Here is a 24,820-nt window from a genome sequence, read left to right on the forward strand (position 1 = left end):
TTCCCTTTTCTACCAACAGATGGCATTATTTACCAATTTTCAAAAAATTTAATTTTTTTTATTAATTTTATCCCAAAAAAATATGAATCTGCAAACTCAAATTTAGATTTTTTTTTTTTAATTATCAAAGTGAAATTCTTGTTTAATCATTTGAGTTGTAATCGGATTAAAATTTCAAGAACTACAATCATGCTCATACAAAAGAATCATTTTACAATGATTTTTCCATTTTAATCAATTCAATGATGCCATCTTGCATTTCCTTAACAGCTTGGTATTCGGTGAGACCCATTCGTCGTTTGTTACTAATATCATAGATACCACCCACACTTTCGGTATGTTCACCTGCAGTGCCACGCACTTGAAGATTGTAACGAGCAGCCACTTCTTCCAACTTCTTACGGTCAGCGGCCAATTTCGGAAGTTTGATATGAACCGAAGCACGGATGGTTGTGCCAAGATTGGTTGGACAGAATGTCAAATAACCGAGACGGTCATCACGAGAGAATGGAATCTTTTGTTCAATGTGCTTGACAGCCTAGGGAAAACGAAAAAACTTGTTCAAAATATCAATCACTCAATGCAATATTGTTTACCTTGACCAAACGTCCAAAGACCTCTTTTAGATCACCACCTTTTTGCATGGAAATGATACGCAAATGATCTGACAAAAACAAAAAACGTATAAGCCGCTTGATAATCATTATGTTATAATAAAACGTACCTTCTTCGTTTACCCACATCAAGAATGTTTTTTTGTCATTGTGGAAGATACCACGACCAACAGGCCAGTAACGACATGCATTGGCAGCTTGCAAGAATCGATCACCTTCCTTGAACAAGAAATGATCATCGATCAATTTCTGTTGAGTAGCTTTATCCATTCCCAACAATGGGTAATAGGTGCCTTTCAATTCGCCTTCAAATGTGGCCAATTGTCCTTTCACTTTGGTTTCCATTTCTTTGTATTGCTGTACAAGTACAAAAGCGGAATAAGAATAATGAAACAGAGATTGTATCAATAAAATACTTACAGCCTCTGTCAACATAGGGTTGAATGGATAGCCTTTCAACGAACGGCCACATCGAACACGAGTAGAAATGACGTATTCGTTTTTAGGATCAACATTGACAAAGTGTTCGATATTGCCGAAATCAGTTTGCGGATGTTTATCGGTCGGTTTGAAGCCTTTATGGTAATCATCAATGATTGGATCGAACAATGCAGCAAATGTTTTGTATGATTGAGCATCAGGAGCATAGATACCAACACCACTGTCCAGGTTTTCCACGCCTTTTGAATTAAAACACGTCATTATTAATATCATATCTCAATATCAATATCCTCAAAAGGGTCAAGGAAAAATACTTACCAGATTGGATAACATCCAATAATGTTGCGCCCATGTCGGTCTTTTTCGTCTTGAGTTGATCTAACACATCGCGAGTCAAATACTTTTTCAACAATGAATGACAATCTTGAGCATTCTGTAATTTTTGGAAACCGGCTTCCAATTTACTCAGGGTAGCTTGATCGACCATTTTTTTCGGACAGCTTATTTACAGCGATGAACGATATAATAATAATAATGAAGAATAATTATAAAAAAAGTTAATGATTCAGCAAGAACACAAAATAGAATTTTTAAATCAAAAAAAAAGATTGATTTTATCGAACAAAGGAATGTTAACAGTCAAAAATATGAATTAACGAATGAAACAGGACTAAACAGCGTTTTTATAGAAAAACACACACACACATCATCAAAGAAACAATGGTATACTACGCCCAATTGGCAATTCACTTAAATCAATGCTGCCCCTTCGTTTTGAACACCGACCATTGGTAAGCGAGCACAACATAAGCATGAAACATGATGCCTAAAAAATGATGGAATAACTTTGAACAAAGCAAAGCAAATCAACCGATGTATTAGTATCGGTATTGGTTGCCATAACACTTTAGTATGTACGTGTTGAATTACACGTGTTATCTTATATCTTATATATATTCATTTATCATGAAAAATTTGACATTGGAAAATGTCAATCAATTATTAGGTAGATGTAATTCGTTATCAATTTTATATATGGATAAAGATGATGATAATCATCATCATTATTTAGTATGGAAAAAAATTTTCATTTGTTGTTGACATAAAATTGGTCTCATTCTGTATAGTCATCATGATGACAATTGTTGATATATACAGGTATCTAGTAGGTGTATATGAATAATTATATAACATGATGATGATGATGATTGTAAATTATGGCTTTTTAGATAATAAAAGAATGGAGATTTAGGATTGAAATGTTTGTACAAATATACCATAAAGCAATTAAATAAATAAAAAAAAGCTTGATGTTAAAGAGACAAGAGTTAATGGAAAATTTTCAGACTAAGTTAGTGGAAATTGGCCTACATATAAGTTGGCCAGTTTATTTAGCCAACAACAAAAAAAATATATATGATTTGTGTATGTACAATACAACAAATGAAAAAGGACTTTTTGGTAAATACCTAGACGGTTTGAGATAATAATATGCTGCAACGGCAGTTACAATACCACCAACGGCCAAAACACCTTTTTTGGATGCCATTTCTGATCACTGATTTTAATATGATGATGAAATCGATTGGAATTTATAGTAAAAATATTTGGTAAATCTGTTAGGGACAAAATAATTCATCAATAAAAATGGTTCAAAACAAAAACCACCAATAATACCAAACAATTTGATCGTTTTTAACCACAGCTTTTTAACACATCTAAATCAAATCTTTTGGCTTTTTTTTATAAAGGATATTTAAAGGAGACTATCATCCATCGTCTTTTTTTTTGCATTCGTAATCAAGAATGATCACTGCCAAACAAAAATCATGGTTGACACTTTTGTATACACACACGCACACCCATTTACACACCTACATTGAGCTGTCATTCTTTTGCATACTAATGTCTTGTTGTCATGGTTTTCGAAATTATTTAACCACCGACCTAATCACCAGGTTGATGATCAATCGACACTTAGTAATTTAGCCGGTATTGTAATTGACAAGTGGTAAATCCAAAAAAAAAATCGTTGTCAGTCAGAATAAATAATGCTAAAATAACACTTACAATTCGTACTGTTCAAGATATTCACGAACAATGATGGACAAAGAATAAAATGAAAGCATTGAAAAGTTGACAACAGTTGTGACAAAAAAAAAATAAAATAAACAAATTCAATTACACATACAATACAGAATAACAAATGATGATAATCACACGGCAATATTAATAATGACGCAAATAACAGAGAAATAGAGACTGGCTGATTGGAACGAGCTGAATATTAAACGAAAAAAGCGCCACAGTATTCAATGTCAACTGAATGACAGCTACATTGAATGGTAATAAGAGGTAGAAGCAGCTACTCTCAATCACATATATACGTATAGAGCTATGCGAAATAATTTTAGATAGAGAATCGAGCAGCTCATAAAAATGAAAAATTTTGTATTTGATTCCATCATTCATTGCTGATATTCTGGTTTTTTTTTGATGTTACAGAAATTATTAAGAGAAAAGCTTACCCAAAATGGATTCGGTGGTTCATCAATCGAGAAAGAGACCAACAGAGTAAATGAGACATGTATGATCAGATTTTTTTTTATTATTATTATACAGACATAAGGAGGATTGGATATATTGAGGGTGAAAATCAACCGAACAACAATCAATGATAAGATGTAAATTGCATGTTAATCATATTGATTGATGATGATTGTTGGTTTGGTGGGAATTTGATAAGACAAGATACTAGTCGATACTAGTGGTCGTATTGTAATAATCAAATAGATAGCCATTACATGTTTGTGATTTACGAAATATGGTTTTCATGTCAGCTCCTGCTCCATAATTGCCCGAATCAGAATGGTTTCCTCGACAAATATTTGTACCGGAACATCTGCCCTTTAAATCGATAACCATATTGCTATCATCAATGAATCCATAGGCAAAGAAGTTATGTTTCATCTCTTTGTCGAACAAACATAGCTTCTTGTACCAAGTATCGCTGTTCATCGACCCACATTTACCACCAAATTGATCGGGTAGAATTTGCTCTGATATATTCTGGTGAAGAATCGGGCCATAGTTGGAACCTAGAAAAATAATCTTGTCATGTAATTCTTCGCTAGTGAATGGACGCATTATGGCAAAGCCTATATCTGCCAATGTTGATTCATTGATCACGTAGATTGTTTTGATACGAATGGGTAAACATTTGTCCATTATGTGTATGACTTTTTTCGCTTGACTAGGACCAAATTTTCGTAGTTGACTCCAACCAAATCCAGCCATGTCTATCACACAGATGATACCATTGATCTGAGTGACTTCATCACGAATAACATATTCCATGCTCATTATGGCAGCAGCAATCACTTGATCAAAGCTGAATCTTCTTGGTAACCATTGGCCAAGACGTAATAAGAATATGGTCTCATCCTGGTTGGATTTATCATCCAATACGACAATTGTATTGGCATCAAATACGCATTTCAATTGTTCGATCGGTATGAACAGTTCACGATGGCGACAGTTGAGTGTAAGATAATCACAAATCAACCGGAAAGCTCCATCATAATCAAAACGTCTGGCACGAAGAAATCGTAACAGGAATGCATCATCCAATCGACAACGAAGAGATGGCTCACCTATCCAAATCAAACACCAAAATCAACAAATGATTCAACATATATGTTCTTCATATCTACCTCGAATCATTTCACGTAACGCTTCAATATCTCTAAGACGCCATGCATCCTTTTCGTTTACTTCCATTTCGGCACGCATTATCAATTCCGGTGTTAATCTGGTGGCCGTTGTAGTCGTTGTCTTAATCATCATCGGTTCCATGGTAATGTTGTCTGTTTGTGATTCATTTCCAATGGATGTATCGCCATTATTCGAAATGGGCATCGGATGATTGGCACTAGGTTTGATTTTATCCATCCTATTGTTTTGAAACTAAATTCTACAATTACATACAATTAATTTAATCAATCAGCGAAAGCAAAAAAAAAAAAACATAGACACACATTATAAACAAACTGAACAGAATCGAGCAAGAAAAAAAAATCAAACATCAAATACGACAAAAAAGATCAGATCCAATATATAAAAGGATCCATGGCATCTCGAATTTTATTTCCTTGACAACAGTTTCATACGCTTGCGCTTGGTCATCGTGGAATGGTATGGAACTCAAATTCCTATTTATATATACGAAACAAAAGAAAATCAAAGTATGGAATGAAAAAAAAGTTATTCAATACAAAAAAAAAAAATGATCATAATCATTTATATTGAAGGTCAAGTTGAGATATTTTCAAAATTTTAAAATTGTAAAATTTTTCCAAAATCATTATCAACATTATGGATTAAAAATGTGTTCAGTGATAACTTTACTACTAACTATTATATATTTATATAGATAGACTAAATGAGGGCAGGATTTTATGTGATATAATAAATGTGATGTAATTCACAAAAGCATGGAAAGGATTTTTTTTTTGAAATTATTTAGCAGATGAATAAACAAATGATTGGATTAGTATGGCAGCAGCAGTAACCATGCCCAATGAAATGGCTGCAGGCCAACGGAATCGATACCAAATAGATTGATTGCCAGTGTTATCACAATTCGAATGCTTACTTTGTTTACGGTTGTCTTTATCATCTGTTTTCATTTGCAACATTCGTCGATACAGGGCTTTCTGATCATTGATCTGTTTGACAAGAATCTTATTCAATCGATTCAATTCCATTGCGATCGCTTCCGATTGTGGATCGATCGAGGCAGCTTTCTTAAGATCTTTGATTGCATCTTCTACGTCGCCTTTTTCTGTCAAAATTTTTGCATGACGAAACAGAGCCTTAACATTATTGGGTCGTAAGAGCAATGAATCGTTGACCGAACGTAATGCCGTATCGAATGCTTCCATTTTCATCTGAGAGGCAGCCAAATTGTTGAATGTTTGAGCTCTTTTATCAATCAAATCTTTGATTTTGTCGACCAATTCAAGTTGATCATTTACTTTGTTCTTATTATCATCATCGATTAATTTCAATTCGTCATTGTTGGCGTCCAAATATTTCAAAGCACCTTTATAGCATTGAATAGCCATCGAGTATTCACCACGTTCGAACCAGAAGTTTCCACGTGTTTTCTTGTAATTGCCAAACTTGAGTCGCTCGTCCAATGTCTCTTTATTTGCAATTGAATTGGATTCATCGTCTTCTGCTTGGCCATAAACATTGTCACTTGGAGACAGTATTTCGAGCAATTCTATTTGACAATCGAGCGTTGCATCTCCGGGTATGTCAACATTGTTATTGCCCAATTGACCATAAGTGAAACGTGATTTGATGATTGCTCTGCAAACTTCGTGCAATTCCATCAACGGTATCAAAAGATCCAAACCCTGATGAAGATCATTATCACCAATGACCAGGGGGAACTTATCGAATGTTTCGCCTTCGATTAATTTGCCCGTTCCAATATCTTGGTCATCATCACAGCCACCAGAATAGAGCCGAGTTTCAATTCTAATGATCACTTTGCTGCCACGTTGTGGCCTAACATTATCACCTTTTTTCACCGTTTTTTTTCGAAGATCACCATTGTTCAGAATGTCCATGTAACCATTATTTTCATCTCCATCATCACTTTCATGGTTTACTTTCTCTTTTGATTGATCATCATCTGGAATGACAATGTTTTTCTTATTATCTGGTCCAAGATTCATTGTTTTTTCAACCGTTTCCAAAGGAGGCATAGATTCACCATTGCTATCATCGTCATCAGCATCATCATCGATTTGGTTAACTGGAGGAATGTTCTTTTCTAGGTGATCAACAGTCGGTTGTTCCATTTTGGGACGTTTATTTGAAATGGATGATTATTTGGCCTATGAGAATGTTCGGGTACAATCAATTAGTAAATCTTATTTCAGTAAATAAAGAAGATAACAACAAACAAGTAGGCTCTTTTCAACATTTAACTCACAGCAGCAGTTATCCACGAATTCAAAGCCAAATGATGGATTGTCCATCAATATCGATGGCCAACATCAATTCAACTGCTAGCAATCAACTAGCTGCCAACATGTATGCATACATTCATGTATACTCAATCAGTTGCCACTACTACCACCACAGCCGAAGCCGGCAACAATGAACGAAACTATCGATTTGATTTGTCATAAACCAGAATTCTAAATTCTACATGCATGGTTTTATTTCGTTACAAAAATTTAAAATTTATAAATTAAATTAGAAAAAATAATGATGATATATTATGATGATGAAGAAACCATTGGCAAAATGACAGAAAATGCGAGAATCATTGCGGCAATAAAGATGAATATAGCAGATATGGTAAAGCGAAGATTATCATACGAATTGGTTTGTCGTCGAAGATTACGGAATCTCGATCTACCGCTTTCGGTGATACTTGCCACAACCGATCTGAGAATGAAATTTAATTTGAGAGTAAATTCCAATGAACAGAAAGAAAAGCTTACCTGATTGTAAATACTAACATGCATAAGAGACAATACAATTCTTGTATTTTTTCAATAAATTTATCACGCCATGTCCTATCTTCGAATGGTGTCAATTTTTCCACTAGCTTCTGATAAAACATTTGTATCTTTAGCTTATGAGATTCGCTAATACTGTTTCGGTTCGATACTTTTTCTGGCATTGTCGCTGGTTGCTGTCGATGATTGATCAAGTCATTATCATTGGTGGTACAATTATTATCACTCCCACCATCATCGTGATCGCTATCATCACGGCTATTTGTTGCTGTCGCCTCAAATCGATCGATACCATCACTTTTGGACTTTCGCTTTAAGCTGTCCATTTGTTCATGATCATTATCATCGGAAGCAGATTCTTTATGATCATCGATGGAAGTCAAAGTTCGGTGTCGTTGAATATGTCGATGTTTGGCCATGTTCATCTGTTCATCATCATCATCAGCATCATCATCATCAATATCATCATCACTTTTATCATCCTTTTCCTGTAATTGTCTGGCTGTTGCTTCATTGAATAATTGTAACAATCGTGGCCTATTACGAATTTCTGCCGCCGGTACTGAAAGACGTCTTGTCCTCATGTAATTTTGATTATCAGAACCAGATCCTCGGCTCGTCTGTTGATAGCTAACCTGAATGTTTTGTAATTGATTGGCCATCAATAATGGGCCGATTCGTCTAGAATCTCTCTGGAATGAAAAAAAACTGGATTAATGATTTAACACAATGTGTAAGTAATGTTAAACTCACATTTTTCGTACGTCGTCCATTGTGAGAACTAGCCATGTTGAAGTCATCGTGATCTTGATCATGTTTGTTTAGGCCTGTAGTAGCCAATAATCGTTTCATATCTTCCAATTCTTTAGCATCACGTTCTTTGGCACGTTTAAGATTTTCAGTATGCAATAAGATAACATCAAATGCAGTGCTCAACTTTTCTTCTTGTTTCACCGATCCATACAGTTCAGATCGTGAAGAAATTTTCATCATTGATGCTTTAATCACCTGAACTTGCATATCGATTTTGTCTAACATATCTTTCAACTCTTTCAATTGCATTAACGATGTATTGTAAAAATATTTACTTTCACTGCCCAATAGTAACCGATACAATTCTTGTACAAATTCGCTTAGATGATTCAATTCGATTTGAGCATCATTCTCGGCAATATCTCGTTGATGACGATACAATTGCACACGTTGTTCGATCGTGAATTTATCAGTTTTAAATGCTAATGACAACGTATGGAATTTGGCATCAATTTCTTGTTCACTGAGACTTTCAATGTTGCATGTATTTTCGCGTAACAAACATAATTTTCGAAGCATTACGTCTGGCAGCGATGGAAACACTTCCGATCTATTCATTTCTGTAGCAGGAGATATACCTGAACCGACAAGATTTGATCGGATAACTGTTTGACTATTGTTATTACAATCTACTCCGGATATTATGTTAGAATGATGGTGATCATTATTGTTGGCCACATACGGTAATGACATTCCAAATGAATCACCATCAGCAATATCACAGCTTGATATTCGTTTTAATGAATGTTTTCGTCTCATTTTAGCCTCAACATTTAGCGATGATTTATCATCAGTACAGTTAGGAGATGATTGTTGTTGATTTAATTGCGATTCCTTTGGTATTCACAGAATTAGTCAAAGTAAACGAATTATCATAAAATTACAATAACTTACGATAAAAACAACTGTTGATTCGTTTGTTTGGTCTGAACTATCCACTGACAACAAACCAATGTTCGTATTTGTTTGATGTGAATTGGTCTCAAACGACGACGACGATGATGATGATGATGATGATGATGATGAGGATTGGATCTTTGCTGAAATGACAATGTCGTTATTGTTGTTCACGATTCTTGTTTCAACGGCACCACAAACAGAGCAATGAATAATTTGTTCACTGGTTGAGATGCTATTATTGGTTAAACTGTAGAAAATTTTATTTGCAATGAAAACAATTAATTGAATTATAACCAGATCAATTCACTGATGATTAATTCTTTTGTCTCTTACACAAAGAGACATACAAAACAATGTCAATTTAATGCCAAGTCACACCAGTTGCACTGAGAGTGTTATAACGATTTGATTGAGGAAATTTGATTTAGATTCAGATTTAGATGATCTACTACTGATCTATTATGGCCATTGCCATACCGATACAGTTAAGATCGATCAGCTCGAATTTAATAATTAATAGTTTTTATCGGAATTTCAATCAAAAAATGCAATGGCCATGACATTGATTTGGAATACAGATTTATATGATGGATAGGAATTCAATTAAATTTTAAACATAAAGATAGAAAAGATCATTGAAAACAACTTAAACAACATTAACTCTCAGCTTAAAAAGTAATTACGACGAAGATAATGCAAAAGAAATCAATTTTGATTTCATCATGAATTTTCAAGGTTTTTGTCAAACTATATGAATTAAAAAATTAAAAAAAAATAAATAACAGACCAACATTGGATTGCACATTAATCATGTTAATCAAAAGATGTTTTTGTGGAAGATAGAATGTTGATAGTCATCATTTCCAAATGATTTGTGGTCTTTGATAGAAATATTCAGGTAAATCCTAGGTTCTCAAATAAAGATAAAGATCAACAGGCTAGAAATCAATGATCACATGTTTAGCATCATTCTTATCAAATTAATACTAGCACTTTCTCTCTCTATCTCTCTCTCTCTCCTTTCTCGAATCATCGAATTATCCATTGCATATGCTGACAGAAGAAAAAGTTACATTTCTAATTTACAAACTAAAAATTCCAGTTTCATTCATGGCCAATATATGAAGCCAAAAGCAACACATATGATACAAGCACAGACACACGTATTAAGTGTCAACCTGTCAACTCAATTTTATTGAATCTTTAGCTTATTGGTTGTTATCGTTTATTTCATCTGATAATCAACATTTATTATCTATGAAAGAATCGATCGATGATGACGCCAATTCATAAGATTTTATTCATTCGTTTTAAATTATATCCAGAACCTTAGATGTTGATTATTATACAATAACAAATAACAAATTTTTTTTCTATATTAATGTTTTCACCATCAAAATCGGAATATTATGTTAATAAGTTTGCACTTAAAAATTAAAAACACTGTTAAGATGCTAAAAGCTATCATGTATATAATATTATACTGTAAGTGTACCTGTGTGTGCCTGTTGTATTGATTATTACACATGTGGAATACAGCTGCTACCGTGTTCGATTGATTGGACAGAATGAACAGGATATCTAATTTGCCATGTGTCCATTAATCGGATAAAATTAATATTCATTATGTATTCAGGATCGACATAGATCATTATCACACTTCCTTTTTACTGAAACATTCATTCATTTATATATGAATGATTGCTAACTTCAATGCAATAAGGATTTTCATAGTATAGCCAGAAAACAAAAATTTTATTATAATCGACATTCACATCTACACAACCTTGAAATGTGGATTTCATTTAATCATTGAGCTTGTTTATTATTTTTTTTTGCCTGTTTTTGTACACTTGTTTGTTTATTTTTTTTTTTGTGTGTGTAGACTATTTTCAAGCCTGTAAGCCATTCTTAATCATGTACATGTTTATTTGTGCTGATGATTGTCACCAAATTATGGTACAAAAATAAAAAACTCATCATAGAAATTACTTACTTGGAAGATTGTTGATTTTGTTGATGATGGGAATTATAAGAATGACGATAATCTGAATCAACAACACTGTTACACAATTCATGTGTTAATTCATCAATCTTGACTTTAAGAATACCGATTTCAAAATCTTTTTCAGCAAATAATAATCGATAATTATCTTCAAGCTGATTCAATGTTTGACAATTGTTTAGCTTTAGAGTTGCCAATTCATCTTGAACATTACGATAAGATAGTTCTAGTTCGGCTAAACGTCGGCAAGAATTATTCAATTCATTCAATTCGGCTTCACGTACCACTAACTACAGAAAAAACAAACAAATCATTCGAATGTTTACATGGTTTTTATTTTTTGATTGTCGTCAACACACACACACACACATAAATACAAAATTTACAATGTACATTCGACCGACAATCGATTTGACGGTCGATTGCTTCATCAGTTCCGTTTATAATTTCAAGCTAATTAAAAATTTGTGTATGTGATTGCGTGTCAGATGGACTTACTTGTTGTTTCAATAGTTTAACATCCTCCAGATGTATCCTCTTTTGCATCTGTACTTCTTGTTCTTTAAATCGCAGGTCAGCATTGATTGTTTCCATTTCCATGATGCTCTCCTGTAATGATTCAATCTCATCTTCACGTAGCTGTATCTTTTTCCTAAATAATTCTTCATTCTGTTGCAATTGTTTCCGTAACGATACGTTTTCCGTATTCAAATCGATTATATGCTCTTCCATGTATAGTAATTTCTTGGTAATCAAATCAATTTGACGTTGCTGATCGGCTACTTTCATTTCATATTGATCATACGAATCATTGTTTTTCGGTGGATCATTGCCATTATCATCGTTGTCGAAACTTTCATTTCTGATTACCGAACCATGGTGGTCATGAATTTGGTTAAATGATTCATGACATTCATAAGCTTCCATCATAGAGTAGAGCCATTAATTTGAAAAAAAATGATGACAAAATTGTTGAAAAATCACTTACAATCATTAATATGGTTAGAATGAATAAATTTCGGCTCCATCATTTCCCGACTCATTGTTGTCGTATTGATATCGGATGTTTCGAATGATTGTTTTGAATCGGCATCAACAACAATAACATCACTTACCAATTTTGCCTGATTAGTTTGTTGTTTGATTGTGTTGGCAATTGTGTCTATTGTTGATTGTGATGCTGTTGTTATGGGAAATCGTTCACTACAGTTGCCGTTTATTTGTTGGCGACTATCACTTAAACGTTCGTGATGATTGATTGATGACAAATGCGATGCCGATTCACTGGTACCTTGTGAAATATTCTCACTGATTTTGATTGATGATGGTGATGAGCTTGATTTTGGTTCTATAATAGCCAATGACTGATTATCTTGACCCAGGTCAGATTTGGATGAAATCCACAAAGATTTTTTTGTAATTGAATATTTTGAGCTATGATTCAAAGAGTTTTTGTTATTCGCCATCAGGCCATGTTTTCTAAGCCATGTCATTCTTTCTTGTTCACTTGTTGTTGTCGAAATAAAGCAGAAATTAAAATCATAAATTTTGTTTTTGAATTTACATTCTTACCTATGATTCACGTGGTCATCAGTCTTTGATATTAAACTTAATGAACGTCGTACAAGAGATTTAAAATTTTGAATTTTTCTTCCAATAACATTTGGAAATAATTTTGTTCGATTCGATTCTATTGTGTTATTCATATGGTGAATCATTCATTAATCAATCAATTTGAATTACATTTAAAAGTTTGTTTAGTTTTTTTGAAATTTAAAAGTGTCGAATTCATCCATTTTTTTCTGGAAAATTTGTTTTATCATTACGTCATAGTGATGGTCACAATCTGTTGGTTGTCATAACATACGCGTATTTGCTTTACACTAATATAGAAAGTAAATCTAGATCAAATCATCAAACACAATGAGCACATAAAAATATTGATGATTGCCAACCACAAATCGGATGCAATATTATACGAACGAACCACCAGATAAATATATACAAAAAAAAAACAACAACAAACTAACAAAATATCTAAATTGACAACAATGACATCCGCATCACCATTCAAATGTTATGTAGTTGGATTATGATTACGTTGTATTCAATGTATTGAGGTAAATGGCATCAAATGTCAAAACACATACATACGATTTTATCAAATTAATTGAAAAAAAATTGAATGATGATAATGTAGAGAATAAAAATTTGAGTTGTCAATGTCATCCATGTTAAAATCATCAATCAATCAATAAACAATAATGCAAATAGTTAGTAGCAAACTGGAAAACAAACAACAAACACACGAACATGGATGCTAAAAGCTTGTTTGGACTTTTTTTTTTGGTTAACACCATCATGGCCAAGACGATTATTATAAACCACATTCTAATCAACTACTGAATGTTCAGTTGACCAATTGCCTGATCAATCTATCGATTGTTTCGTCATCTACAAGCATAGACAAACGTAGAAAATTTCCATTGGAAAATTCAATGACTATAGTGAAATACAAATGTAATAAATTTTCCATGTGATGAGTTGTTTCAATTGGTGTTAAATCGACTTTGCCTCTTTTTAGTAGTTTAATTATCATTGTAATCAATTGTCATGATCAAATTTTAGCCGATTCGACAGAGCTAATACATCCGTCATTGGGGAAATTACAAAACATAAATCTGGCAGACAATTCATCAATTAATAATAAATAACATGAATGAGGAAAAGTGGTCCTAAAAACAATTGGAAAAATCCCAAAAACATTATTGTTAACTTTTGGTTGTTGGTAAAAGCCATCGTCAAATATTTACACTTTTGTCATTGTGGTCAGCATCAGCCATCGTGATGATGATAATGAAATTAACAACATGGTCATTGTATGAAAATTTTCACATCCTGGATACAATATTCGCGCTTGTGCATGCAAGTGTGATTTCAAAGAGTAATAAATAAATGTTTTTGATCGCTCAAAAAAATACCCATCCTTGATCTGTGGAAATTTTTTGTTGAAATCATTTAATTATATCATCAACCATTAAAATTTAAACTAAATTACATTGAATTTATGATCAAGATTTTGAAATGGCTATCGATTGTATCGTTCGATATTCGTTAAGGCGCCAGTCATCAGCTGAATTGGAATTATTCTCAAGTTGCTGTTTGTTTGTGTTCTTTTATCCATTTCGTTTCTTTCAGAACAAATGATGCATAAAAATGGAATGCCTAATCAACCGGGCCAACAATCGATGACAGGAATGAATCGCCCACCACCACCATCTCAGATGTTATCAGGGACCATACAACCGTCTGTCCCTCATCCATCAGCCATGCAACATCAAGTACGACCAATGATGACAGGAGCCGGTATGCCACCGTCTGTAGTACAACAAATGATGGTTCAACAACAGCAACAATCAATGATTCCCCAGGGTCCATCACAATCTCAACCACCGATGGCAACCGTGACATCACAAATACAGCCATCGCAACAACACCAACCACCACCAAAACAGATACTTTGCCGATTAGGCGCCGATACTGTTCAGGACATTGTTTCAAAAACGCTAGAATTATTCCAACATTTACGATCAATGGGACCTCAGCTGGTCAGTACAAATCAACTATGCGAAGATAAAAAGAACAAGATCAAAGATACTATCAAACATATTGAAACCTTGTTTATTCGATTACGAAAAATCTACAACACTTGTAATGAACCATCATCACTCGATTATGTTGATCCAAAATCTTTGTTGCCACTAAGAGATGATGATGACGACGATAGCGACGAAGATGAGAATAAACTTAACGTTAATGGACAAGATGGATTGGCCAATACTGCATCCATTACTTTGCGACCATTGCTAAAGGAAGAAAAAAAGAATAATCCCAAACTTCAACAATTAGAAAAAGACTATCTAGATCTAGTTGAGTTGAATCGATTGAAAAATCGGCAAATCAAAGAGATCATTGATCGTATCAGAAAAATGGTCTGGGACATTAACACGATGTTGGCTATGCGTCGACCCTAATCATCATTTTTTATTTATTGTAAATTTAAAAAAAACATTTTTATTTTTCAAATAATTTTCAATTAAATTTATTTGTTATTATTCATTTGAATCATAATTTTTTATTATATTAATATCGATATATTGAAAGATTATTGTTAATTTTGATTGACAAAAAATTCTGTTGGATGACTATTTCTACTTGATAGAAAATTTGTACTGTGAAAAGTGGACACACTATGACTATTGCCACATGCATGACAAACCAATACGATTGATTGTCATTATTTAAAATCATCACCATCCAAAAATGATCTCCGACGAAACTTCAAATTTGTCATCTATCCAACCAGAGGAATCAAATAGTTCACTGGATAAAGTTGATAATAATGTAATTAACCCGTTGTCGAACACTAATGATGAGGATGAAAAAAAAGAGCAACATGACAGTCGAATTGCCGATGATGATTCTTCGCTCGATGTACTTGTTGTTGAATCGAAATTATGCCCAGAAATGAATCCAGAATCAAATGATTCGGTCAGCAAGAAAGAAATGGAAGCTATTCGAAATAGCTATGAAAACAAACTCAAAAAGCAGCAGTTGGAATCGACTCGCAAGGAAAATATATTGATCATGAGATTGACACTTAAAGATCAGGAACTTCAAGAATGTCTGGTAAGATTCTTGTTGTTTAAATGATAAAATAAAGCCATATGATAATGTTATGTCCACCCAAAATTGCAGGCCCAGATTGAAGCATTGAAAGAACTTGAACGTCCATCGATTAGCAATGCCGAATCGCTGCATTTAGATCCAGCCTTTAATTATATATTCGAAAAAATGAAAAAAGAAGTCGATGTGTCCAAATCGAGGGTAGAGGAAATGCAAAACGATATGAAAGCTTGGAAATTTACTGCTGACAGGTAAGAAATTTGTCATAAATCTATAATAATAAACAATGATCTATTATGTTTAACAATCTAGTGCACACGGTAAGCAGCTGATGGCCAAATGTCGATCTCTACACGATGAAAATGAAGAACTAGGCAAAATGATTTCCTCTGGTAAAATCGCCAAATTGGAAAGTGGATTGGCTATGCATAAAAATTATTCCGAAGCATTAAACAAAAGCCAATCCGAAGTGGAAGAAGTTGTTAACGAAATCGAAGAAACTGTCGAAGGATTTCAGAACACTATCTACTATTTGCAGCAACAACTCAAACATTGCAAAGACAGATGCCATCAATTGGAGCAAATAATTCATAATTGTAATGGCCATTGTAAAAATCAACTTGTACTCGACACGGCAACCAATGATAATGGAAACGATGATGGCCAGCAGCAGATTCAAACATCATTGCAGATCACAACACAAATCGAATTGAATGGCTGTGTAAATAAATTTTGATTAATTTTATTATTATAATATATATATTGACTAGAGCTCTGAACGAACAAGTTAATTCATACAAAAAAAATGATTTTCTGGTTTCTTAAACCAAAGTTTTTCTCATGTAAAAAAAACATGCAGACATCAACGTGCAGCAATGGACATTCATTAACTTAACAGAATAATATATGTAACTTGAAGGAGCAATAAGAATGTCAATCATGTCATCAATTAAGAATAAATTAATCGATTATCAATCAGCAATTAACAATTATAAATATTGAAAACTAGATGCAGGTGATGGAATAGGCCGAAGCAGGGAAAAAATTCGTTATAGGCTGTGCCTATCTAAATAATGTCTCTCTATCCATATACGACCAAATATCTTATGAATGTATGAATAAAATGAAAATATAACCAAATATAATTGATGTGTAATGGATGATGATGAGTTTAGGGTTTAAGATCTTAATGAAGACCAAACCGAGATGCTATTTTGTTGCTGTTGACCAGGATCATTTGAACTATTGGAATTATTGGGCTGATTGGTCGATACGATCGAAGTAATCGGAACCGATGATGTCGTCGATGATATCGTATTGATCACATTGTTGTTAACATGATTGGCATTTGTTTGCTGTGATTGTTGTTGAGGTGTACCATTAGAAGCGGGATCAGCAGACACCTGTGTTAACGTCATATGGCTAGATAGATCGGATAATTTAGCGTCCGTATTTCCATTGTTATCGGTATTGGTTAATGCTGGATGCAATGCAGCTATCGAATTCAATTGATTCTGTGTCAACATTTGTATCTGTTGCAACTGCAGTTGCTGTTGGGTAGAAGAGTGATGATGATGGCTGCCGGCATGTTGATTTTGATGATTATGACCATGGCCATGATGCTGCTGCTGTTGGTGGTGATGATTTGATGATGCAGCAACGGTAGCAATATCAGGTGTAGATGTGACAGATATAGCCGGAACGGTAGCAAAATGGCCACCAGTGCTGACGAATTCATTGGTGGCCGTCATATTGGCTTCGATTTTGATATGATCTTTCTCACGATGTTTTTTTAGTTTATCGACTTTGTCAAAGATCTTATCACAACCGATGTAATTGCATTTGATTGCTTCATGTGTCAATTGATGACGATTCAGTTCGCTTTTATTTAGACATTGAAAATTGCAGCCCGGCCAGATACAGATCTGTTCTTTTTTGGTCGAATCTTTGAAATGAACACTGAGCTTATGGTGGCGTAATTTATCCGCTCGTGAATACCGTTTCTCACAACCACCGACTTCACATACATAAGGCTTCTCTCCTGTATGGATCATTCGATGGCGATTCAGATCATTCTTGGAAATCGAACGATAACTACAATTATCCCAATTGCACATGAATGGCTTTTCCGAGGGATCCTTATGTACGTACAAATGGCGATTCAATTTGTAGGTATTTCGAAATATTTTGCCACAATGAGGACAAGGTCGTAACCCTTTTACTACAGTTGATTTTTCAGTATTGGCCATCGTCAAAACAGAACTTTGACCAATACCGGTTGTAGACACAGGCTGTAACAGATTATTCATCAATGGAGGCAATTTGTTCGGTTTGTTTTGTGAGGATTGAGATACAAGTCGACAGATTTCATTCTCCACTTCTCTGTCTACCATTTTACACATTTTCTCCATGAATATCACTTCTTGCTTGAGAATATCGGTACGTTTTTTATTTGTCAACCTCTGTTGAAGTAATTCGTTTTGCAAAAATTCCAAGAATGTCTCATGCATGAATGAAACTTCAATGTCTCGTTCAAAATTGATCAGGAATTTCCATGAAACATCGGGTCGTGACAAGTTGACCAATGTGGGAAATAAATGACGAAGTTTATAGAATATGACTGTAATCAACAAACTGATGAATGTTATGTCCCTGATGGTTTGATAATTTAGCTGATTTTGTTGTTCAACCGTGAACAATTGTTCCACCACAGCGTGGCTATCTTTCGATGACAACTTTGGATCCATATTTGATAGCTGTGGCATGTTATTCAATTGTTGGTGAAAAGATGATAACTGTGTGGATAGTCCGATAGCTGGAACGTTGAATTCATTCAAATTCGATAGAGTTTGCTGATACAATGTCTGCTGCTGCTGTTGTTGTTGTTGTTGCTGCTGTTGATTAGCCACAGATCCGGAAGGTAGATGAAGTTCTTGTAGAACGTTCATTCTTGAGACTAATTCATCCATAGGAATTGATTGGTTCTGATCTTTTAAGTTATTCACGAGAGCTTTATCAAGCACATTGTTATTGCTAGCATTGGTTGCATTGTTATTCACTGTTGTATTGTTAGTCATGGCAACACCATTCAAGACGACTTTACTTTTGGCACCAAGTTCTTTATTTGTAACGGAAAGAATCTTGTCATTTTGATTCGAATGTTGATGATGACTATGATGATGTGGATGATATGTGTTCGATTCTTCGGGAACCGTATCAAATATCTGTTCAAAATCAATATTTTCATATAGGTTACGATTGTAGAAAAATGATAGCCAGAATATAATGCTTTTTGATTTAGAATTGCCAAAACAATCTATGAATAATGATGGACAAAAAAAACAAATTTTAGTTATTGATAAGACAACAATATATACAGACCATAATGGTTGGAAGATGTGAAACGGAAAAATGTATTAAAATATCGTACAGTGTTCAATATGAAATCGATTAGACATTGTCGATTTCCCAAATTAAAACCGGTTATCGGCGATGGTATTGATTCAAATTGTTTGCCCCTTTGATGACTCTTATTTGCTGTTGCATGTGGTAAATTTTTCTTGTTGCCTGATATCGTCTGATCTTGTTGCTCCCCATGGTTACAATGCAAGTGACGATTGATCTCATTCAATATAACAAGCAGATTGTGTTCCTGATTTTCGTCCAGGATGAACATTGCACTAGCAAATAATTATTCAATTCGACAAACAAACTTGACATCAAATATAGTGGAAAAATCTGGTGTGCTGCTAATTTTGGCTCAAATGAAGAAACAAAACTTAAATCAAAGGAAAAAACAATGGGCAAATGAAGTATTGGGATAATCAAATGAAAAACGGTTCAAATAAATGAAAAAACGAATGATCGATCATCTCAATATGGCCATTTGAATTGATTGGCATTTCTTGCCTAATTGCCATATAAAATGATTGAAAAATCTGTTGTTTAATCAGTGATCAGATGTCCATTTGGGATGTTGACATTATATAATGTGGGCAGCACATTGGAAAGCCATTTGTGGTACATTCAGTGAAAGTAAAAATCATCATCATCATCATCATGTATGTATGTGTATAACATAAAAGAGTAAGCCAATTATGTTTGTGTGTGCACCTCCAACAGTAGGGAATACCTTTGAGCAGTGCTTTTTGAGAATGCTTTCAGCGCCATCTGTCGTTGAAAGGTTTCTGAAGACAAGCAGGTAAATTTCAGCGTTGGAGCAGGCCAGCTGAGGCTTCGTCACGTAGTATATGAACGGTTAGGATTTTTCCAGCTTCTAAGCCAGTGATTCTCAACCTTATTTTGGTGCTATTGATTTGTTAACGATTTTAGTGCCGCTGCACATGGGTTGAGAATGACTGTTCTAAGCTTTGGCGCAATTTTTATATATGATCACATTTTACAAAATTTTTGGCTTTTCATTGTTATTTAATAATAAAATTTTTGTTTGATCAACAATGGATCCAAGTGCAATTCATAATTCAAATGGCCCTTCTCAGGGCCTGGTTCATGTTCCTGGTTGTGATACTTTAAATGGTACGTCGAACGTGACCAACGGTCCTTCTCAGGACCAAATTTTCTTTGGTGACCAGGTGCCAATATTTGGCCATCAACATGTGCCGATTTCCGTTCGCATCGGATCAAACGGCCCTTCTCAGGGTCTGGTTCATGTTCCTGGTTGTGATACTTCAAATGGTACGTCGAAAGTGACCAACGGTCCTTCTCAGGACCAAATTTTGAATAATGAAGCATCCATTGGCAAGAAACCACTTCATTTTTGTGAACGCTGCAACCAATCATTCAATTCTAAATGGAATCTAAAACGACATAATAAACGAATACATGACGTTGATAAAAGCACATCTAAAAACTTATATGATTGCTGTCTATGCGGGCAAAAGTATTCCGGTTATTTAGCAGCTCATTTAAAATCAGCACATGGTATCGAAATTCAGGTGAAAAATTTGAAATTTAAAGATTTTGAAATGTTCAAATCATTTTTGGAGAAAACTGAAGAAGAAACGTGCTCCAATTATTCGACAAGAAGAATTGAACGGGATTCCAATCAGCAAGTTATAACTGCAAATTATATTTGCTCGCGCCGTGGAACCATACCGGCTAATAGATCGGAGCGAAAAAGAGCTGCAAAATCAATCAAAACAATTAAAATTGGCAATATATGTCCATCACAAATTAGTTTAACCAGGATCAAAGATGGCACATACACTGCTAAATGGACAACAACCCATGTCGGTCATGAATTAGATATGAAATTTTGTCGATTACCCAATAAACACAAAGAATTGATTGCACATTATCTCAAGATTGGATTGCAACCATCCGTTATAAAGAAAAAAATGCGCAATCTTTTGGATAATTCGGATAAAATTACTATGGCACAGATGGTCACTACCAAATATCTAAACAATATCAAAAAACAATTTAATATTAAAGATATCGCTGAAGAATCTTTGTCTACATTCATCGATTATTTAAAATCTTCGCCGTGCTCGGTGCTATATTTTAAAGATATCGGCAAAGCAATTGATGATTTTCACGAAGACGATTTTTTAATTATATTACAGGCTAATAGCCAAAAAGATATGATGAAGGAAAACTCAGAAATAATATCAATAGATTCAACGCATGATTCGAGCATCAAAGGCTTGATATTGACGACAATAATGTGTCTGGATAAAATGAAGTAAGTATTATAGATATAAAATTGTAATTTTAATTTTAATTTTTTTCTTTCAGGGTCGGATATCCTTGCGCATTTTTGCTTTCAAACAGGGTGAATTACAAATTCATAAGTTTTTATTTTCAAAAAATTAAAATTAACCTTGGTCAAAATTTCAAATCAAACATCGTTATGACCGATATGGAGATATTGTTTTCCAATGCATGGAAACATATCTTTGGAAATTGTATTTTTCTATATTGTTCTTTTCATGTGAAAAAGGCATTCAACCAGAATTTGAATGCCATAATATCGGATAAGGAAATTCGAGATACGGTACGTTCATCAGTAATGAAATTAATGACCAATCTTGATCCACAAAACTTCGAAAATGAGAAGAATAAATTTTTGGATAATTATTTGCATCAAAACGAAACCACTGGATTTGCCAAATATATGCTGCAATATTATTTGACAAACGATTCGCGATATCCACCAGAAAGGTGGGCATATTGCCATCGAACACAATTGGGAATAAACACCAACATGATCATCGAAAATTTTCATAAAAAATTAAAATACCAATATATGGATGGCAAAAAAAATCGAAATGTCACATCGACATTAAAAAAATTGGTCCATATCATTAGTGATTACGAAATAGATTATGTGGTGCGAATCAATCGTAGATACATTCCCACGAAAGTAAGATATCTGCGTTCAAAACACGCAGAAGCAAAAAAAAAGGTAATTGATAATTTCAAGGAAATTGATCATTCCTGTGGCATCATAACCTTGAAATACTGGTCGCAGGAAAAGAAGCGATATTATGTAATATCGATCAATTCCAATCAACAGCCAGATTGTGAAATTAAATGTGATGAATGTAAATTGTGCCTGTGCCAAGTATCATGCAATTGTCATGATTTCCTAATCAGAAACAATTTCTGCATTCACATTCATTTGGCATATCGTAAATATGGTAAGTATATTTTGATTCATATTTTGAAACTCGTATTTTAAATGATTTTTGTAGTTTCATTGCATAAGGAGCAAACAAACATTGAGCTCCAATTCGAAGATGAAATAAATCCACCGGACATCTTAGATCAAACGGTGTCAATATCATATGAAAGTAAATAATTATATCATTTATCTTTATATATCTTGTTTCAATTATACTTTTGATTCATTTCAGACGATACATTCAAATTGACGAAGATAGAAAACGTATTTAATGGTTTTAAACCAATTAAAAAAATTGAAAAAAAACAAAATGATTCGATAAGTATGGGCATTTTATTTATTTATTATTATTTTCATATTTTTAACTCATATATTCAGATTTCATATCTAGGAAACAATTGACCGATTTTGCAGCCCCAGAAAATGTCCAGCAAAAATTTTCGGCTTTTTGGCAAACATATACGAAAGAAGAAAAAAGAGTAAAAAACACGATGACCAAAATTAATGATATCTATTCTCAATCACAACAACTTGACGAAGACCAATATAATGAATTGGTAGCACATGCTTCGACTATTTTCCCTCATTTATTTAAAAATGATAACGATGATCGAAAGAAAAATTTAGCTCATCAAAAACGACAAAAAACATCAAAAAATGTTGATGATGACGATTAGTATCGATCGGCGGCGCATGGCAATTATTATTATAATTATATATTATCATCATCATTATTATATATGTCATATATAAATGTGCAATCTATGGGAGGCCAACGGCAGTCGACAAAACTTCCCATCGACGTTTGTTCACCAACTTAATACACACAGTCAAACAAAAAAATAACGAAGTTTTATTTGATCACCAACAAGACAAAAAAAACAATGTACAAGAAATCAGTAGTAATGAACAAGAATTCAAGTGAAATATTCTGTGTGTATAATGGTTTTCATCATATGAAGATATTCCGACATCTTTTGCCATAAATATTATAGTTCTGTTTCCATAATTTGAGCACAACATCCATGCGACATATTTGCTGAATTTGTACAGTTTCAAAAATTGCTTGATTTTTTCTCATTACAATTTCATTCTGTTTCAGAGAATTATTATTAACTATTGTATGTTCCATGCCATTGATCTCACAAAATAATTTTCTTGTATTATTATTGAACTATCTTTCACGATTTGTTTGTATTTTGTATCTTTTCTTATTTCTTATTATAAAGTATGGTTGCAGATTTATGATGAATTCAATCAATAATTCTGCTGCTTCTTATTTGGTTTTAATGGTATTCAAAAACAGAATTGAAACATTTTATTATATTGGTGATCAATCACCATTAAATTAAATTAATTAATTGATTAATTGATTTAATTAAATGATGATATAGTTTTAAAATAGTTTTTTGTTTTGATTGTGAAAAGATGAGGCCCAGTTTATCAAACACTGATCATAATGAAAAATTAAAGGCAATCCGAATATTGGCCTTGTTGCGGGCTTGATATTTTTTAATATATTGTAGCAGTCAACTAGCTGCGCATATTCCTGTCTATTGTAATCTCTTCCTATTTTGACCGAGAATGACGGTGAAGAGAAACGAGCATGTTTTCCAACCGTAAATTCCGAATCTGCACACACACGCTTATACACGCACACACTCGAACACGACACATCATCGAGTTAATAAAATTGACTTTAAATCCAAATCCAAGAGTCAAATTATCATCAAATTTATGATGAGAATCGAAAAAAATATCTATTCGAAAATGGTGATGAACGAATTGTACAAGATTCACCATTGCCTGTAAATGACCAGTACAAGAAGAAATAATCAAATAGCAATTAATCATCATATATTAGTTCTGAAGATGAATTGATTCGTGACATCTTACGAAATTTTCGTTGTCCAATCCTTGATGATGGGAATTGTCGACATAACAATAGACCCGAAGATTGCAATAATGGTGAAGAATCAAATAAACGGTTACCAACATTTGTTTGTGTATACAATTTAATGAAAAAATGCAACAATGTTGTTTTTGGTGATGAACCCCGTTGTATTGAAGGATTTCATATCAAAGCTTCATATCTATCAAATTTAGATAAATTTGAACATGATAATCAACGATCAATCACTGGATTTTTTTATCGTTACTGTGTCCAGGAATG

General features: G+C 33.6%; 7 protein-coding genes across 17 annotated transcripts; 3 read left to right on the forward strand and 4 right to left on the reverse strand.

The window, feature by feature from the left end:
* Positions 1–36: 36 nt before the first annotated feature.
* On the reverse strand, positions 37–3,719 carry LOC124494614 (arginine kinase). Of its 5 annotated transcripts, none has more exons than XM_047057822.2 (7): positions 3,584–3,719; positions 2,525–2,671; positions 1,374–1,555; positions 1,035–1,294; positions 725–971; positions 597–664; positions 37–538 (listed from the first exon to the last, which is right to left on the reverse strand). In XM_047057822.2, the coding sequence occupies exons 2-7, from the start codon at positions 2,602–2,604 to the stop codon at positions 212–214; spliced, it is 1,164 nt and encodes a 387-aa protein (XP_046913778.1). In that variant the 5' UTR covers positions 2,605–2,671; positions 3,584–3,719; the 3' UTR covers positions 37–211. The 5 variants fall into 5 exon arrangements, with proteins under 5 accessions (XP_046913778.1, XP_046913779.1, XP_046913780.1 ...); XM_047057823.2 differs by lacking the exon at positions 3,584–3,719 and adding an exon at positions 3,126–3,378; XM_047057824.2 differs by lacking the exon at positions 3,584–3,719 and adding an exon at positions 2,733–2,883.
* On the reverse strand, positions 3,633–7,259 carry zda (peptidyl-prolyl cis-trans isomerase zonda). 5 transcript variants are annotated; one of them, XM_075729659.1, is made up of 3 exons: positions 5,710–5,826; positions 4,769–5,028; positions 3,633–4,708 (listed from the first exon to the last, which is right to left on the reverse strand). In XM_075729659.1, the coding sequence occupies exons 2-3, from the start codon at positions 5,004–5,006 to the stop codon at positions 3,810–3,812; spliced, it is 1,137 nt and encodes a 378-aa protein (XP_075585774.1). In that variant the 5' UTR covers positions 5,007–5,028; positions 5,710–5,826; the 3' UTR covers positions 3,633–3,809. The 5 variants fall into 5 exon arrangements, with proteins under 5 accessions (XP_075585774.1, XP_075585773.1, XP_075585771.1 ...); XM_075729658.1 differs by lacking the exon at positions 5,710–5,826 and adding an exon at positions 5,093–5,262; XM_047057821.2 differs by lacking the exons at positions 3,633–4,708; positions 4,769–5,028 and adding exons at positions 5,145–5,266; positions 7,063–7,259 and having other exon boundaries at positions 5,710–6,964.
* On the reverse strand, positions 7,247–14,206 carry LOC124494609 (uncharacterized). 2 transcript variants are annotated; one of them, XM_047057816.2, is made up of 9 exons: positions 14,129–14,206; positions 12,888–14,050; positions 12,304–12,821; positions 11,814–12,235; positions 11,307–11,605; positions 9,305–9,557; positions 8,351–9,244; positions 7,580–8,289; positions 7,247–7,523 (listed from the first exon to the last, which is right to left on the reverse strand). In XM_047057816.2, exons 2-9 carry the CDS (start codon positions 13,031–13,033, stop codon positions 7,352–7,354), a joined length of 3,414 nt encoding a protein of 1,137 aa, XP_046913772.2. In that variant the 5' UTR covers positions 13,034–14,050; positions 14,129–14,206; the 3' UTR covers positions 7,247–7,351. The 2 variants fall into 2 exon arrangements, with proteins under 2 accessions (XP_046913772.2, XP_046913774.2); XM_047057818.2 differs by lacking the exon at positions 14,129–14,206 and having other exon boundaries at positions 7,598–8,289; positions 12,888–13,297.
* MED30 (Mediator complex subunit 30) lies at positions 14,094–15,440 on the forward strand. The gene has a single exon (XM_047057827.2). The coding sequence runs from the start codon at positions 14,519–14,521 to the stop codon at positions 15,347–15,349; it is 831 nt and encodes a 276-aa protein (XP_046913783.1). The 5' UTR covers positions 14,094–14,518; the 3' UTR covers positions 15,350–15,440.
* A 133-nt stretch (positions 15,441–15,573) lies between these two features.
* On the forward strand, positions 15,574–16,981 carry fl(2)d (Pre-mRNA-splicing regulator female-lethal(2)D). Its single transcript, XM_047057826.2, has 3 exons — positions 15,574–16,004; positions 16,074–16,252; positions 16,314–16,981. Exons 1-3 carry the CDS (start codon positions 15,639–15,641, stop codon positions 16,735–16,737), a joined length of 969 nt encoding a protein of 322 aa, XP_046913782.1. The 5' UTR covers positions 15,574–15,638; the 3' UTR covers positions 16,738–16,981.
* Positions 16,728–20,076, reverse strand: LOC124494612 (uncharacterized). The gene is made up of 2 exons (XM_075729655.1): positions 19,383–20,076; positions 16,728–19,317 (listed from the first exon to the last, which is right to left on the reverse strand). The coding sequence occupies exons 1-2, from the start codon at positions 19,675–19,677 to the stop codon at positions 17,180–17,182; spliced, it is 2,433 nt and encodes an 810-aa protein (XP_075585770.1). The 5' UTR covers positions 19,678–20,076; the 3' UTR covers positions 16,728–17,179.
* A 290-nt stretch (positions 20,077–20,366) lies between these two features.
* Positions 20,367–23,959, forward strand: LOC124494611 (uncharacterized). 2 transcript variants are annotated; one of them, XM_075729654.1, is made up of 6 exons: positions 20,402–20,501; positions 20,660–21,705; positions 21,759–22,663; positions 22,718–22,816; positions 22,880–22,969; positions 23,026–23,959. In XM_075729654.1, exons 1-6 carry the CDS (start codon positions 20,487–20,489, stop codon positions 23,322–23,324), a joined length of 2,454 nt encoding a protein of 817 aa, XP_075585769.1. In that variant the 5' UTR covers positions 20,402–20,486; the 3' UTR covers positions 23,325–23,959. The 2 variants fall into 2 exon arrangements, with proteins under 2 accessions (XP_046913776.2, XP_075585769.1); XM_047057820.2 differs by having other exon boundaries at positions 20,367–21,705.
* Positions 23,960–24,820: the final 861 nt, after the last annotated feature.

This window comes from Dermatophagoides farinae, chromosome 3, assembly GCF_024713945.1.
Source record: "Dermatophagoides farinae isolate YC_2012a chromosome 3, ASM2471394v1, whole genome shotgun sequence".
Taxonomy (NCBI): domain Eukaryota; kingdom Metazoa; phylum Arthropoda; class Arachnida; order Sarcoptiformes; family Pyroglyphidae; genus Dermatophagoides; species Dermatophagoides farinae.

Coding starts and splice junctions, on each gene's coding strand:
- zda (XM_075729656.1), bottom strand. CDS start 6,928: ATGGAACAACCGACTGTTGATCACCTAGAAAAGAACATTCCTCCAGTT. Junction 4,709..6,030: donor GATTGATAAAAGAGCTCAAA/CATTCAACAATT, acceptor TGATTTGGATAG/GTGAGCCATCTCTTCGTTGT.
- LOC124494609 (XM_047057816.2), bottom strand. CDS start 13,033: ATGATTCACCATATGAATAACACAATAGAATCGAATCGAACAAAATTA. Junction 9,558..11,306: donor CAAAATCAACAATCTTCCAA/GTAAGTAATTTC, acceptor AATTTTCTACAG/TTTAACCAATAATAGCATCT. Junction 7,524..7,579: donor ATGTTAGTATTTACAATCAG/GTAAGCTTTTCT, acceptor TTTCATTCTCAG/ATCGGTTGTGGCAAGTATCA.
- LOC124494611 (XM_047057820.2), top strand. CDS start 20,459: ATGGATCCAAGTGCAATTCATAATTCAAATGGCCCTTCTCAGGGCCTG. Junction 22,664..22,717: donor TTTGGCATATCGTAAATATG/GTAAGTATATTT, acceptor TGATTTTTGTAG/TTTCATTGCATAAGGAGCAA. Junction 22,817..22,879: donor GGTGTCAATATCATATGAAA/GTAAATAATTAT, acceptor GATTCATTTCAG/ACGATACATTCAAATTGACG.
- LOC124494612 (XM_075729655.1), bottom strand. CDS start 19,677: ATGTTCATCCTGGACGAAAATCAGGAACACAATCTGCTTGTTATATTG. Junction 19,318..19,382: donor CACATCTTCCAACCATTATG/GTCTGTATATAT, acceptor CATTATTCATAG/ATTGTTTTGGCAATTCTAAA.
- LOC124494614 (XM_047057822.2), bottom strand. CDS start 2,604: ATGGCATCCAAAAAAGGTGTTTTGGCCGTTGGTGGTATTGTAACTGCC. Junction 1,556..2,524: donor TATTATCTCAAACCGTCTAG/GTATTTACCAAA, acceptor GCTGTAAATAAG/CTGTCCGAAAAAAATGGTCG. Junction 539..596: donor TCTTTGGACGTTTGGTCAAG/GTAAACAATATT, acceptor CGTTTTCCCTAG/GCTGTCAAGCACATTGAACA.
- MED30 (XM_047057827.2), top strand. CDS start 14,519: ATGATGCATAAAAATGGAATGCCTAATCAACCGGGCCAACAATCGATG.